This window comes from Ceratotherium simum, chromosome 22, assembly GCF_057802395.1.
Source record: "Ceratotherium simum simum isolate JZ-2026a chromosome 22, ASM5780239v1, whole genome shotgun sequence".
NCBI classification, from domain to species: domain Eukaryota; kingdom Metazoa; phylum Chordata; class Mammalia; order Perissodactyla; family Rhinocerotidae; genus Ceratotherium; species Ceratotherium simum.
The window spans coordinates 20,092,873-20,108,465 of NC_141921.1; the positions used below are offsets into that span (position 1 = coordinate 20,092,873).

General features: G+C 41.5%; 1 protein-coding gene across 3 annotated transcripts; it reads right to left on the reverse strand.

Annotated features, from left to right (window-relative positions):
• Positions 1-346: 346 nt before the first annotated feature.
• Positions 347-11,024, reverse strand: AKIRIN1 (akirin 1). 3 transcript variants are annotated; one of them, XM_004425992.3, is made up of 5 exons: positions 10,690-11,021; positions 6,421-6,561; positions 3,946-4,080; positions 2,538-2,609; positions 347-1,872 (listed from the first exon to the last, which is right to left on the reverse strand). In XM_004425992.3, exons 1-5 carry the CDS (start codon positions 10,916-10,918, stop codon positions 1,862-1,864), a joined length of 588 nt encoding a protein of 195 aa, XP_004426049.1. In that variant the 5' UTR covers positions 10,919-11,021; the 3' UTR covers positions 347-1,861. The 3 variants fall into 3 exon arrangements, with proteins under 3 accessions (XP_004426049.1, XP_087302367.1, XP_087302366.1); XM_087446241.1 differs by lacking the exon at positions 2,538-2,609 and having other exon boundaries at positions 10,690-11,024; XM_087446240.1 differs by lacking the exon at positions 347-1,872 and having other exon boundaries at positions 1,905-2,609; positions 10,690-11,023.
• Positions 11,025-15,593: the final 4,569 nt, after the last annotated feature.

Genomic DNA, 15,593 nt, shown 5'->3' on the forward strand with positions numbered 1-15,593 from the left:
GGCAGCGTTCCCCATTCCTGGTCCATCCTTCAGGACTTTTGATGGCCCCCACAGCTGCCCTTCCCTTGTTTTGGTGTGACTATCCCACTGTAAGTCCATTCCCATTACAGCCACTGCTATGCTCCTCTTCCAGGAACAAGTGACTACCCTAGAAAAAGAAGAGATGAAACAAATTGCCCTTCAAATATGAAGTAAAATAATTCTTTAATTATTAAAAGATTACTCTTGGGCTTTAAAAAAAAGTCTATATATCTTAAATGTCATGTTGAACTGGGGAAATGGTTATAGCAGCCTCACATAAATTATTTGAATTAATAAACATTATCACAGTATTAAGAAGGCAAGGTAAACAAATAGCTTAAGTATTTTATTCGTTTGCAACTAAGCTTGTTAACACTATATAATGAAAATGTACAAAGAATAATGTTGCAGTTTTTGGTTAGATTTAAGTCAAAGACATTCATTAATAAGGAATCTTCGAATATGAATATTCCAGAAATTTCTCTAAGCCATCTGATCAGAACAACTGTCTCTGAATATTACCTTACTTTGGAAGGTATTGGCATACATTTGAATTAAACTCAGAATTTTTCAAAATAAGCCCTAATTAAAAAAACTATTCTATATTCAAACTAAAACAAGTTTAATAGAACTTTCCTTTCCAGAAACAATAATAAAGGAAACAAGGCATTTTGTAAAATGTGGTCCTGAACAAGTCACAGTAAAAAATAAATGTATACTTAACTTCCACCTCCTCAAAACAGAGGCTACTTTCTGTTCCTCAGCCTTGGAAACAAGGTGAAGAACAGTCTGTAAGCAACTTCGGGCAGGGGGCTGCCAAAACAAAGCTCAAGCAGTTGAACATGGACACCTCTTAGAAGAATTTGGGGGAAGCTGACCAAAGGATTCAAATTCTATTTTTAGTAACTGATACGAAGGTAAAGTGGCTCCTCCCAAACAGCAGTGCCGCTGGGGCCTGGGCGGGCCCCGTGCTCACCCATGTCATGCTCCCAAGCAAACCCTGATACTCCTGCTCCAGGGGAGACTTTTTCTTTTTAGAGGTTCAGTATCCAGGGAGCTCTTTGTGTGAGTGAGGTGAGCAGAGACTCCACGTGGGTATTTTAAGGCTTGGAGTCAAAGTATCTTTGTAACACGGCTAGGCAGAGTCCATGTGTCAAATGGCCTGTCTCCGGTTTGTTCTAATTCCTCATCACGCATTTGTAGACCTAGGACCACAGACCTTTGCTATGTCATCATAATCACATCTAATGTCCATCCTAACTTATGATTCATATTCTGTGCCTGGAAACAGTCCCTGTATTTAACAATAATACCTACACATGAAACAATCCACTGTTACAACTTATATGGTCACAAAACATTAACAATCTTCTGTAGACCAAGCAAATGTTTTTAACCATAATTGTCGTGCATCAAATTCACAGCCAGAATCCCCAAGATCAAAAAAATTTGCACAATACAAATAATAACTTAAAAGACACATACACACATATACACACACTCTCACACACACTTCTTACAGAACTGTGCTTGGGGAAACTCCATTTGTTGAGTGCCACTGAGGGCATATTTTGCTAAACTGCTGCTCCAGGTATTTTTGTTTGGAAAATCTATCACAGTAGGGCACAGCTGTTTATTGGATGAGCAGAAAAGAAAGATATGCTTGTGGCAACGAGAAAGTTTTAAGGTCTTTCAAGTTGTATAAAATGGACCTGCAGAAACGTTTAAGTGTTCTCAGGATGCAAAGTTGGAGCTGAAATGTGATATCAAACCAGTTGCAAAAAGTGTACAGCAGCCATCTCTTGAGGTCAAACCTGGTACCCAGATACGCAAGAAAGCTTCAGGACACGTCTATAAATTAGGAATAAAAACAAAAGAGTGTAAGAATACTAAAAAATATAGTGTTGTGCTTTTTTTTAATATATTAACTAATGATAATGTGATAAACAGCATAGAGGATATGAATCACCACTGAAAAGGTCCTAAATTTTTAAGAATTTAAGAAACCTGACTCAGGTTCAGTTTACATATATAGCTATTTATAATTTATGTTTTGAGTAATTGGTAGTTGCAAGATGTTTAGAATTAAGAAATTCTGACCACACACTTGATAAGTTAACTTAAGGAATCAACTTTCATAAATTAACAATTGAAATTATCTTTCTGGGGAAAAGCCAGGTAATAAACAAACTGGCACTGGAGTCCGACTGCCAGTTTCAATCCTGGCTGAATCACTAGCTATACGAGCTTGGACAAATTACTTAACTTCTTTAAGTACTATCCTTACCTATAAAATAGGGCTAATAATACTTCTTCTCTCATAAGGTTACTGTGGGTTAAATAAACTTCCTGAGGATTTAAAGGGCTTAGTGCAGTGCTGGGCATGTAAGTATTCTCTACATGTTAGCTATTATTTTACTTCACAGGGTTTTTCTGCTCTCAGGAGACAGGTATTCAGCGTCAAAATCTTACGCTTGGAAGTTGGAAAATTCAAACAAAAATTTGGCAATACTTACAGCTTGTTGGCCTTGTCCCATATCGTCGCATAATCTGATCATGTGTGAATTTCACAAAAGATTCATACTGTTCTGTGAGGGGAAAGACAGTATATACTATCCCCAGAAACTCTCCCTCAGTTTTTTGAGAATCAAGTGTCAGGATCACATCTGGCTTCCCAGTTTAAATTATCCACTTTTGGGCCCTCCTTATAATGGTCACTGTGAGATCTGTTACTTCCTCTTAGATCCCAGAGCCAAATCCCCAGCTCCTAGATTTGGTCACTGATCATCTACGATATAACATTTTTCTAACAATCTCACCCTTGCCGTAACTCCATCCCCTACTAATGGTTTCCCAAGACAGATATGCTCACTACTAAAAGCCAGCAAATTTTAGGATCTCTCCTATGGGACATCAAGTTTGAAGCTCTTTTCTGCACTCTATCCTTGCTATAAATTTTAACATACACATTAAGTGAAAGACGTGGGAGGCTAGAAAGCTAAGAAAAAATTCCATACTACCTAATTGTAGACAGTTCCACAGAAGTACCTTCTAAAGGGAAACTCAGTAGAAAGATATAAGGTAGTCTGATATCCATGAACACAGAAGTCACTTAGAGCCAGCTGGTCTGAACAATTTTGGGGTGGGAGTAGGAGGGGAATGATATACTAGAGCTTCTTATAATACACATTATTAATATATTAAAGGATCAAAGCAGTTCTACTATAAAGAAACCCATTTGACTTTGTTGTTAAACCAACAGTTCTCAATTTAAAATAGACCTATTAACATTCTGAGGAACCATGTGGTGTGGGTCACCAGATTAGGAAACAATACTGTCACAGGAAGAAGTTGTTGCCTAAAATCGCTCTGATCACAACATGGTCCTCTTTTACTAAACAGGTACTGCTTTCCATTCCTGATTCAGAGCCCTTCCTTTCCCAAAAGGCTCTACTTTGTTGTCATCCCTTTGTTCTAGCCTGAGCTGTGCTTTCCAAACGCTAATGTATTCTCTCATGTACCTCCAAATCACAGGATGCCTGACTTCCCACAACCACAAAGTGACTCCCACCAGGAAGTCTGAATATGTTGACTGTATTCCACTCCTCCCAACCACCTGTTGGGAGTTTAGCACTTTCCCAACCACCTGTTTACCCGCCAGCTAGCCCAAATAACCTACTCAATGCCTTTATTCATATGGAAAATTCTTGAAAGAAAAGCTTGGTTTATTGTTTCAGAAATGTACATGAAAAGTCCTTCCATATAATGTAAAAATGAAATGTTTAGAATCAGAGAGTAATTTAACACAACTCATTAAATCTTCTTGCATTAAGTCCTACTCGTTTTCTAAATTACCATTTACTTAACTAGGATTAATCCTTACTGAACCCTATTAACAATGGCATAGCCACTGCCTCAGCCTACCTGCTAGTTTGGTATTGAGGATTTGCTCATACTCCTCCCGAATTTTATCTTCATAGTCTTTTAAGAGACGCTCACATATTATTCCAACTTGTCGGAGGGTAAAGGTGGGCTGGTCCTTCTTCATCCAGGAGGAACCTGGTCAAAAGACAAATCTAGTTTGCATAATACATTCTAGTTCTAAGACTCAGAATTAAAAACTTTACATAAACAGTCTAGGATATAAAAATTGTTTAGAAAAATGATAGTTTTCACTACTTTATAAGCAATATTTTCACATAATTCTCTTGAGTTTCTGACATTTGTTTTACAAAGAAAGGCCAAAGGTAAATTGAGTAGGAGGAACAACATGTATCCAGGTGTGCTGGTTGATCTGCATACAGAAAAATAGTTCTGATGCCATAACAGTCTGAGCCCATAGTCAATGTTCATTTGGTAGAAGACAAGAACAAAAAGTTTAAAGCTGATATAAAGCCTCCAGTCTGGGTTAGAGAAAGTAGATTCACAGTATGAACGCTACCCAGATCCTTGCAGATCACCTAGATCTATGTTTAACCAAGGTGGTGCATCATAATTATCTGTAGAATTAACCAAAAAGAGATACATATTCTGATTTAATTCTGGGGTAGGGCTTGGGTAGCGTTTTAAGTTCCACAGGTGATTCTGGTAAGAAATGGTTAGGAGTTTGACACTTAGGAGACCAAGTGACTTGCCCAATATAAAAACTGTTAGCAAAGTCATTGAAGTATGAATGAAGGAGACGATTAGGCAATAAACATCTCATCCTTGATCTCTTTTGAACCTAGGTCAAAAAGAGTGAAATGTTCATAAGATAGTAGTTAGAAACCAAAATATCCACTGCAATGCCCGAAAACATGGAAATTGGCTTCTTGATCATGATAAAAGCTGCAGTTCCACTGGTAGCCCAGTTCTGAGTTGTTCCTCAAAGCTCAATCTGAAATCCGTTTCTTTGGCCCTCTTAGTCTATAAACCATTTTTTTTTTTTTGTGAGGAAGATCAGCCCTGAGCTAACATCCATGCTAATCCTCCTCTCTTTGCTGAGGAAGACAGGCTCTGAGCTAACATCTATTGCCAACCCTCCTCCTTTTTTCCCCCAAAGCCCCAGTAGATAGTTGTATGTCATAGTTGCACATCCTTCTAGTTGCTGTATGTGGGACGCGGCCTCAGCATGGCCGGAGAAGCGGTGCGTGGGCAAGCGCCCGGGATCCGAACACGGGCCGCCAGTAGCGGAGCGTGCGCACCTAACCGCTAAGCCACGGGGCCGGCCCTATAAACCATTTAACACCCTAAAACAAATCATTTTTTGCTTACACCAAAATTTTTTCTCTATAGCTGAAATCTGACCAAAACATCTAGCCAGTCATTATTTGTAATTGTTTCTCTACCCATAACAGATTCTATTACTTCAAGATTACATTATTAAAATCTCAAGAGAAAATTAAGGAGAGACTTGCCAGCTATAACCAGTGAAAGGTCTGTTACTCATGTACGTGCAAGAGCAATTAGAAAGGGTGTTGTTCCAAAGCCAAGACCTTTGGGTTATAAGACAATTCTTCAAAAAATTACTTGAGGTGAAATTCACATAAAATGAACCATGCTAAAGCAAACAATTTGGTGCCATTTAGCACAGTGACAATGTTGCACAAGCACTACCTCTATCTAGTTTCAAAAACACTTCTACCACTTCAAAGTAACACCCCTTACCATTAAGCAGTTTCTCCCCATTCCCCCCTTCCCCCAGCTCCTGGCCAACACCAATTTGTGTTCTGTAAGGAGACAATTTTTAACCAAGGTAATTTTTACCTCTTGGAACTGTTACAAAGTATAACACTTTATGAGGAAATAAACTCCTCTACTGTTAAAGGAGACAGAGTTCACCACCCAACGGAGATGTTCGAGCACTGGCCTGTTGACTATTTGCAGGAGCATGGCAGGCAAGACTGGTGGCTGAACTATGTGACCATGAATATTCCCTCCAACCCTGAAGATTCTATTTTTGAGCACATCCTCTCTGACCACCTGTCAATGTTATAGAGCAGTGCTGTCACACAACTTTCTGCAATGAGGGAAATCTCCTATAGTTGTGCTGTCTAATACAACAGCTACATGAGGCCGATAAGCACTTGAAATGTGGCTACTGCATCTGAGAAACTAAACATTAAAATTTTATTAAATTTTAATTAATTTAAAATTAAACAGCCACATGTGACTAGTAGCTATGATAGTAGATGTTGCAGTTATACAGGGTACTCTTGCACTGGGTGGAAGGAAACCCAACAAATCAATCTAAGGTATTTTCCAATTTCATGACTCTATGGCTTTAAAAGTATTTATAAGTAGTAATATAATGCATACACTTTATTACTTTAGACAAAATCAATTTTGGATTAGGAAACTATCATTTTAAGTACCATTTATGAACTCTTAAATGGACTGTGCACACGAAAGCATGCTTACCTGGAGAACTAGGTGCTGTGAGTGCTGAGGAGTGAGGCTGACTTTCCGAAGTACAAGCTTCACTCTGATTAAGAACAACTTCTAAATGTCTCCACCTCTGATAACGACTATATTCTTGTTTTATGTTCTGAAAAATTTGCTCTAATAAAAAAGAAACACACTTGAGCATTCACTTTATTGTCTCATTTATTCAAACTTCTTTAACGACAAAAAGGTTTATACTGAATAAAGCACTCCTCCTATAACTCCCTAAGTGTGCCCTCTTATTGCTATTTCAACAATACACAGAATAGCTATTTTGGCATAAGCCACCCAGATAGTCCCCTTCACTTGTTTTTCCTGTGATAACGAAGACAGATCTGCTGTTTGCTGTAGGATTAACTAGTAAAACTAGTACAACTTACAGCAGCAAACAAAAATATCCCATCCACCTAATAGGGAGCTATTTTTGATCTCCTTTAAGTTGCATAATTTCACAAACTAGGGTATTAGGGGTGAGTGTCTTACCACCCAAGACCTTCTAACAACGAAGCTCTGGTCCTGTTTGGGACTCAAGATCTTTGAGGAAGAGGACAGCAGAAACCATTATGTTCACAGCGTGGACATTGACCAGGGGAAGACCTGAGATTTACTGCTTGGAATTGATGATAAGGGCTCAGAAAAGAATTTTCTGATCTTATAAGAGGCAATATTTGGTAGGATCCAGATTACTATTCTGAGTCTAGGTAATTACAAACCAAATCTGCTAACGCTATTAAAAGATCCATGACACACAAATCACTAACCACCTTGAAGTCCACTCCTAGAGACAACAAAGAATCTGGAAGGATATGACTTTCAAGTTTTTTGTTTTTGTGGTAGAATAATGTATTCACCCTCCAGATAATAAAGCTTCCTTATCAAAAACAAAAACCAGAAAACTGTATCACCACCCACCACTCAGATTATTCTAATGTATACCTTGCTATAACCTTATTTTTTTAATGGGGGAAAGCCTTACTAACGCCGTTTTGCTTCTTCCTAGCTGTGTGACTATGACCTTGGAAAGTCATTCAGGATCTTTAGCCTAGTTCTTCAATATAAATGTTAAATGCCTACCTGACAAAGTTGTGAGAATCAAAATCAAAGATAATAATGCCATAACAAATGACAGTACAGCCCAGGAACTGATATGAACTCAAAGTTGCTCCACACATAGCTAAACCCCATAACACTCAGCTTAAACACTGGAACAGTGTAGGATTAGCAAAGCTTTCCTTTAAGAATGCTATGAAGTTCATATTTTAGATCCCTGAATTGATGAAGTTTTCACTTCATCTTTAAAATGTATTATTCTCCAAGCACATACTTGCCAGATTCGATACAAGGATGTAAGGAACTGCAAAGACTTGAAACAAGAAAGGACAAGCATGAGGACAATGCTCATGAGAACAGAAGGTCTTTGATAAACCTCAAACTGCCTCTTGTATGGTAAAGTGAACAAATGGAAAGATACAACTTTGAGGCTGGAAGAAGGACTAGCAAGTTCAAGATTCTAAAGATGGTACGCAGGGGACAAAAATAAGGAAGTAGATGTGATTTCCTTCCCAAAGCCACTTAGAACAGGAAAAGGCATTTTTTAAAAAAAAGAAAAATGCACATTTCTTTTTAACAGTAGATAATAATTTTAATCCTTGCCTCCCATTATTATTTGAGGTTGTGCTTCCAGGTTATATCAGACTAAGCCCATCCTCAAAATTCTACACATAGCAAAATTCAAACTCAAACATGGCATTCCATGCCTTCCAAGCCTTGGCGCCAAATTATTTTCCCTGTTCCATCTCCCACTACAACCCAGTTGCATTCAAAACTATTCTTCCCTTAACTTGTGGGTTTTCTGGCCTTTGCTCAAGCAGTTTTCCTTTGTTTGAAATGGGCTGCCTCTCTCCCCTCAATATTATTCAAGACCCAGCTAAAATGCTACCTCAATCGGGAAGTTATTCCCCAACCTTCAAGACATGATCAATTAACTGCTTTGCATCTAGACTCACTCCATGTTAAAAACATCTCCCGGAGGTCAGCAACCCCCTTCCATGCCTGGTAGCCACCTAGCTCATTAAGCAATACAAGGCTTAATTTTACAGGCCCTTTCCAGAAAAAGTGCTATGACACATATCTGGTTTTTTTCAAGTGAAGTAAAATCCATTTCTGAGAACTTTACAACACTTGAGACAACAACTAGGATGTTATAAAATGAAATCACTTATCTTTAAATTCACTTTCTTATCAGTTGGCTTTATTCTTTCTATTTGTATAGCAACTAATAATTCCTTCCCCATTCTTCCTTTTTAATCCAGAAGGCATCTTTCACTTAAGGCAAAGCACCAAATAATGAATCATTCATACTTTGTTTCTTTCATGACAGAACCATATTCCAATAAGCATTAAGAAACATAACTGGGCAATCTTTAAAAATGAGTATTTTAAATATTTTATCATAAATGACCAAAAAGTTGGTTTGCATGAGCTATACAAAAATTTAATTTTAAGATTAAAAAATAGTGACCCATTATAGCACTCTGCCATATTGAGGCTTCCAAATACATTCAACAATCATTTATTAAGCATTTGCTATAATGTGAACTACAAGAGAATTAGTCTAGAGGGTAGTTTTGGAAAAAATAAAACATTTACATTAAATGTTTTATATATAATGGGTTTTTACATCCATCAAGATAGATAGGGCAAGTATTAATTCTAGTTTGCAGAAGAAGAGAGATGCAGAAAGATTACGTGGCTATCCTTGGGTATGTGTAGGAGCAGTGGAAGAAAAAACATCACTTCAAGTGGACATCTATGCCCCCTGCTTTTGAAGGGCTCTTTACAAAGAACTTTGCAAACATTATCTCATTCAGTACATAAGGCTTTGCAACATTAAGTGGTCAGGGAATTTAGAGTAGAATAGAGTTCATTATGGGATAGGGTTAGTCAGGTAACGGATGGGAGACTTGAAGAAATGACTGTATTTGGATTAGCAAATAGAAGGAGAAACATCATGATGGAAGGCAAGGATACAGGCACAGCCAGGTGGGTCTGGGGCAAAAGAGTAAAGGCATAGTTTGGGAAAAAATGTATGAAAGATTGACTAGGTAGGGCATGGTTATAGCTGGTAAATCCTTTGAATGCCAAAATAAAAAAGAAGTGAACATGGGTAAGGATATAGTGTCTGGGAAAGCCTGGCCGGCAACTGCAAGAATCTTGGTGTGAGAGGATGAGGGCCTGAAATCTGAAATGTGGATATGCAGAGGAAGGAGGAAATAAAGCCTAAAGACACTGATAACTGAAAAGGGGTGAGGAAAGAATGATTTTAAGGCAATCTCAAGGTTCTGCTTATGCTTAAGAAATAAAAAAACACACACAAAGAAAGGACTTGTCCAAGTCCAATTTTGAGACCTCCCCCTCCCATTTCCGGCAGCCCTTTAAAACTGCTAAATATTAATTCTGATGCACTTTCCCCTCTACTCCTGCACAATGGTTAGGTTTTGTTGGGTTTTTTACTTTGTCACAACAGCTCTCCCCTTTTCTTGGCCAAGGTGGAATCCCTTATTGAAGGAGCCTCTCTGTTACGGATAGTTGAATTCCTGCTTCCGGAATCTCTGTATGTTTAAGGATTCTCAAATTCTCAAATTCTAGCTAACGACCTACCGATTCCAAGCCATATATGGTACAAGACAATAGCCATACAATAAAAGAACATGACCAGTCCTTATAAATAGTCAGGTTGAAATCGGATTCCACGACTTCTGCGGCGACCTCCGGTCCCTAAAGACTTCTGGAAATCAGGTCTCCCTACAAGCTACAGTACAGTGCTGAACAGCACGCACTCAGGCCCCTTCTCAGTAACCCGCCCCAACATCCACCCTCACGGCCGGGTTCGTGAGTAGAATCCAATTTTCCATGGCCCACTGGATCTGCAGGGCGGCTCGGTGCAGGCCCGGGCAGCAGAGGCAGGAGGGGCTTCGGGGACAGGGGGGTCCCGAGCGGTTAGGGATCTTCCTGCTGCCCACCCCTCTAATGTCTCCTGCTCCAAGAAAACCGAAAACCGACACTGTGGCCCCACTACCCCTCCCGGATGTCTCCGATCCCCGGAAGCGACCAGGCCCAGCGGCACCCCAGTTCCCTTTTCTCAGGGCAAAGGGGTCTGTGGGGGAATTAGCCTAGCGTCCACAACCCCCTCCCCCCCAAATATGCCTGGGCCTGGCTTCCTGCCAAACCCGCAGCGTAGGTTACCCGGAGTTGGAAGGCGCCGCTCGCTGCCGGGCGGGGCGGGCTGCTGCAGAGTCGGCGGTGGGATCTGCGTCTGGAGCAGCGGCAGCGGCGGCGGCGGCTCGGCGTCCGGGGGCCTGAGGCCCGGAGTGGGGCCGGGCAAAGGGGCGCAGCGCCGCCGCTTCGGGGAACCGGGGCTCAGCAGCGCCGCCTCGAACTCCATGGGCCGCTTCAACGTCGCCCCGCACGCCATGCCGCCGAGGGGCCAGGGACCAGGAGCGGACGCGGCTGTAACTGCGGCCGGAGGGCTCCTCAACGGAGCTTCCAAGCCAAGCCGGCTCCAATGGCGCCTCCAGCACCCGGCAGCGGCGCTGGCCCCGCCTCCTGTGACGTCACGGGACCCGGCCACCGCGCGGCGGAGGGGGGGAAGCCGGAAGAGGGCCGCTCTGGCAGGTCCGTCAGCCTCGTCCCGGCCCACGGCGCCCCCTGCTGAGGAAATGGAACGGTCTGGGCGGAGAGCTTGGTCACCAAGCAACCTCGGGAAGGCCCCCACCCCCGCCTCCGCCGCTCCCAGGGTCCCATCCTTTCCACCTTTTCCGAGCCGTCGCGGCGGGGTGGCCCGTTAGGTTTTCGCACCTGCTCGACACGGGCGTTGGGGAAGGGAGAGCTCGGAGGGGGCCTGTCGAGAGGCCGGGGGGGCGGGGTGGGGTCTGTGTCTCCCGGTCCGGTCACCTCCTTTATCTAGGCCGCTCTAGTCTCGGTGATAAAAGAGAGGGTGATTCTAAAATGTCTTCAAGGGCATTCCCGAGTCCAGGGAAGTCTTCCCTTAAACGTAACCCGAGATCTGAGGACGGACTTTAGGAAGTCCACCAAGCCCATGAAATTGTGTGTGTGTGGATGTATTTTGGGATAGATGACCCATATCTTCATCAGCTCATCAAAAGGGTCTGTTACTCAAAATAGCTAAACAAACAAAACAACCCACTGGCTTAAATCATCCAAGAATGGTGTCAGAGTGTTAAGAACGTCAACTGATAGCTGATTTGCCAGTCTCCCCATCTAACCTGGCAGCTCAGGTGCTTCCTCAGGTCTATTCGAATTTTTTTAGGGCAGTGCCAGCTGTAAAGTGCTTTTGATATTCTGGAGAGATAAATAGATAACAGGAGGGTTCTGCTTTCAGAAACTGTATGTGATTGTATATTACAGTGCTTGAAAACAGGTCCAATGCTTTCAACAGAATGTCAAAGGGATCTCTGATCCAAAAAAAGGTTAAAACCTTTCTATAGCTATTCATATACGTTAAATAATGGTCATACCTCCTGCGATCTGTCCCCTTCAACCTATCTCTGGAATTTTCCAAATTTCAGATACTCTCTTCTAATAGGCCATATGCTAGATCAATGTGCCCCAATATTTGAGTTGGAGAATACGGACATACTACCTTAGTCCCATTCTTTGTCCCTTTTCTGTTGCTTTTCTCTGGGTCCTCTCTACCCAGTTTCTCCAAATGTTATGAAGATCCAAACATAGGTCAGGTTTTTTTTGCATTTATATTGACAAATAGCAGAAATAATTCTAAAATGACTGAGCATACCAAATGTTAAATTTATTTTATCCCATCTCTTTTCCATAAGTACATAAAGATTTACAGTAGGCGGGCCGGCCCTGTGGCTTAGCGGTTAAGTGCGCGTGCTCCGCTACTGGCGGCCCGGGGTTCGGATCCTGGGCGCGCCCCAACGCACTGCTTCTCCGGCCATGCTGAGGCCGTGTCCCACATACAGCAATAGAAGGATGTGCAGCTATGACATACAACTATCTACTGGGGCTTTGGGGGAAAAATAAATAAATAAAAAAAATTAAAATAAAAAAAGATTTACAGTAGGCTAGAAAACTAGAAATAGAACATTATGGCCAAAAAAGAAAAAAAAGATATCACAATTATCCTGGGGATAAACATGACTGTGACTGAATTTGAGATTTAGTTCTGAGCTTCCTGGCTGCCAGGGCAAAAATGAAAACACAGTCCGTGTGGGATAGATCTTGTCACCTGAAAGGAATCGGTTTATCAGAGAAGATAGACCACAGATTCTTTTCCATAGCACTAAATTCTAAAGGTAGTTTCTCATGTGATTTTATTAGGAACCAGTGAGTGATGTAATAAAGCAATCAAGAAGATTTGAACAACAATTGCAAAAGCAAAATTTGTATGGATATTTCTTGTTATGTCCAATAAGAGCAACCTAGTGATGGTTATTTTTTAAGGAGTTTGTCTAATGTGGTCCAAGCAGATTGCTTTCTTGTGGTTTGAAAAGTGTGTCCCTTGGGTCATCATCCTCAATAGCACTTCTTTTAGCTAGGATGTTGCTAAGTGCTTTGATAGTCATTCTCTTCTCTGTGATACTTTAAAACTTTGAGCGTGCCTTGTAATATTAGTGTTTTAAAACAGGAAGTTATAACTTGTTTACATATCTGACTACACTTCAAAACTATAAATTCTTTGAGAATAATAACCAGACCTCGTTCATCTGTGTTTCCCCACCCCCAGCACAGTGTTTGAATATAGTAGGGGTAGGCACAGAATAAATCTTGTCTAATGAATAAATGGTAATTATTTCGAGGTTGTTTTCTCTGTCCCTGAAAGCTGATAGACCACATTGCTGAATGAGGGTGGATTTAGATGATTCAGAAACCAAACAAGTAGGTGGTATATCCTGTTATAAGTTGCAATTGACAGTGGCCTAAGCAGAGAGATGTCCTTGAGGGAAGCAGATGGGCTGCTCTGAAGGCCACTCAGTGTGATATCTCCTTATGAGGTCATCACAATCCAGGTCAGCATTGCTTTGCATATCCAGACACTTGACCAGTCATACACACACATATACACACATTACTAATGACCTTCCATATGCCAGGCATTATGCTCTTGTGGTTGAGGATACCATGGTATGAAAACAGATATGGTGCCCACACTTCTATGGCTTCGTCTGTTCAAGATGGCAGACATGAATCAAATCATCACAACAACAAATATATAATCACAAACTGTGACAAGTACTATGAAGGAAAAGGACAAGATATTATGAAAGAGTACAATGGAGGTCTTAACCTGTTTTGGAGAGTAATGAAGACTTCCCTGGAGAAGTGACATTTGAGCTAGGATTTAACTAAGCAAAGAGAGGGTGGGAACATGCCAAGCTGAAGGGACAGCATTTCCAAAGTCTTGTGATAGAAGAGACCGTAATGTGTTTGAAGACTCAAAAGAAGTTTCAAGTAGCTATGGTTCAGAGCATGAATATACAGAGTCAGGGGAGAAAAAACTGTTGAGGAAGGCAGGAGCCTGATCATTTTATGCCCTGTTGGCTGCCATGAGATGTTTTACCTTTATCTCAACAGCAGTGGGAAGCTACTTCAGGGGTTAAGATGGGAACAAAAGAGTTTAAATATGATCAGATATACATTTGAAAAGATTCCTGGCTGCTCTATAGAGATTGGAGGAGAGCAGGGGTGAGTGGAGGAGATCAGTAAAGAGGTTATTGTGTCTCTCCAGATGCGTGCTTTGTAGGATTAGTCTTATATTACCAGGAACCTCCCACTTCCTGGCACACACAAATTCTTTCCTAGTCCCACCTGGGGGTGTTTCTGTGACAGTTCACCCTGTGAGAGCTCAGCAAAAGGTTGAGGCTCTGTCTGTTTACTGGGGCCAGCAGTTGTCTGACCCAGGGGCATGGCTGGGCTAAAGTTAGGACTGCGAATGAAAGGAAAGAAGGATATTATCTTCAGAATCTTCCAGGATTCTTTGCCCAAAGTTTCCAAAGGAGTTGTTTGTATTTGCTGTCTCCTTTGACATACCTCCCACCCGCCACCCATCAACCCATACCAATCTGATTTCTGCCCCTCCCATTCCACTAAAATAAGTAAGTGAATTGCAAGCTATGGAGGGAAGTAGACTGATATGAGCAAAATCTAGAAGATGAAATGAACAGATCTTGATGAGGGTTAAGTATGGAGGTGAGAGTGATGAAGGACTCAAGTATGACTCCTAGGCTTCTGGCTTTCTCAGCACCCATTTTCTGAGAAAGTTTTCATCAAATGAGGATCAGACTGGGGAGGAAGACATGAGCATGGTTTTGGACATGTTGAGTTAGAAGTTCCTTTAAAGCCTCACTTGGGATTCTCAAGCATGGGGTATGTGTATGTAAATCTGTGGCTCTGGAATTCAGGAGAAGTCTGGATTGGAGAAAAAAATTAGGAGAGACATTGGTTGTAGAAATGGTAACTGAAGTTGTAGGGGCAGTTGGGATTTTCTTTTTTTTTTAAAGATTTTATTTATTTTATTTTTTCCCCCCAAAGCCCCAGTAGATAGCTGTATGTCATAGCTGCACATCCTTCTAGTTGCTGTATGTGGGACTCGGCCTCAGGATGGATGGAGAAGTGGTGCCTCGATGGGCACCCGGGATCCGAACCCGGGCCACCAGCATTGCAGCGCGCACACTTAACCACCAAGCCACAGGGCCGGCCCTGGGATTTTCTAAGGTAGGAATTCTTAGCCTTTCTTTTCTGTGTGCTATAAACCGCTTCGCTGATTGTTGTAAAATGTATAAAATAAAATAACTTATGATTACAAAGGAAATCAGTTATATTGATATAGATGCTCACATGCTGAAAAGGCTTTAATAAAATTCAATAGCCATTCTTTTATTTTTTTTTTAATATTTAATTTTATTTATTTATTTGTTTTCCCCCCAAAGCCCCAGTAGATAGTTGTATGTCATAGTTGCACATCCTTCCAGTTGCTGTATGTGGGACGCGGCCCCAGCATGGCGAGAGAAGCGGTACGTCGGTGCGTGCCCGGGATCTGAACCCGGGCCGCCAGCAGCAGAGCGCGTGCACTTAACCGCTAAGCCATGGGGCCGGCCCTCGATAGCCAT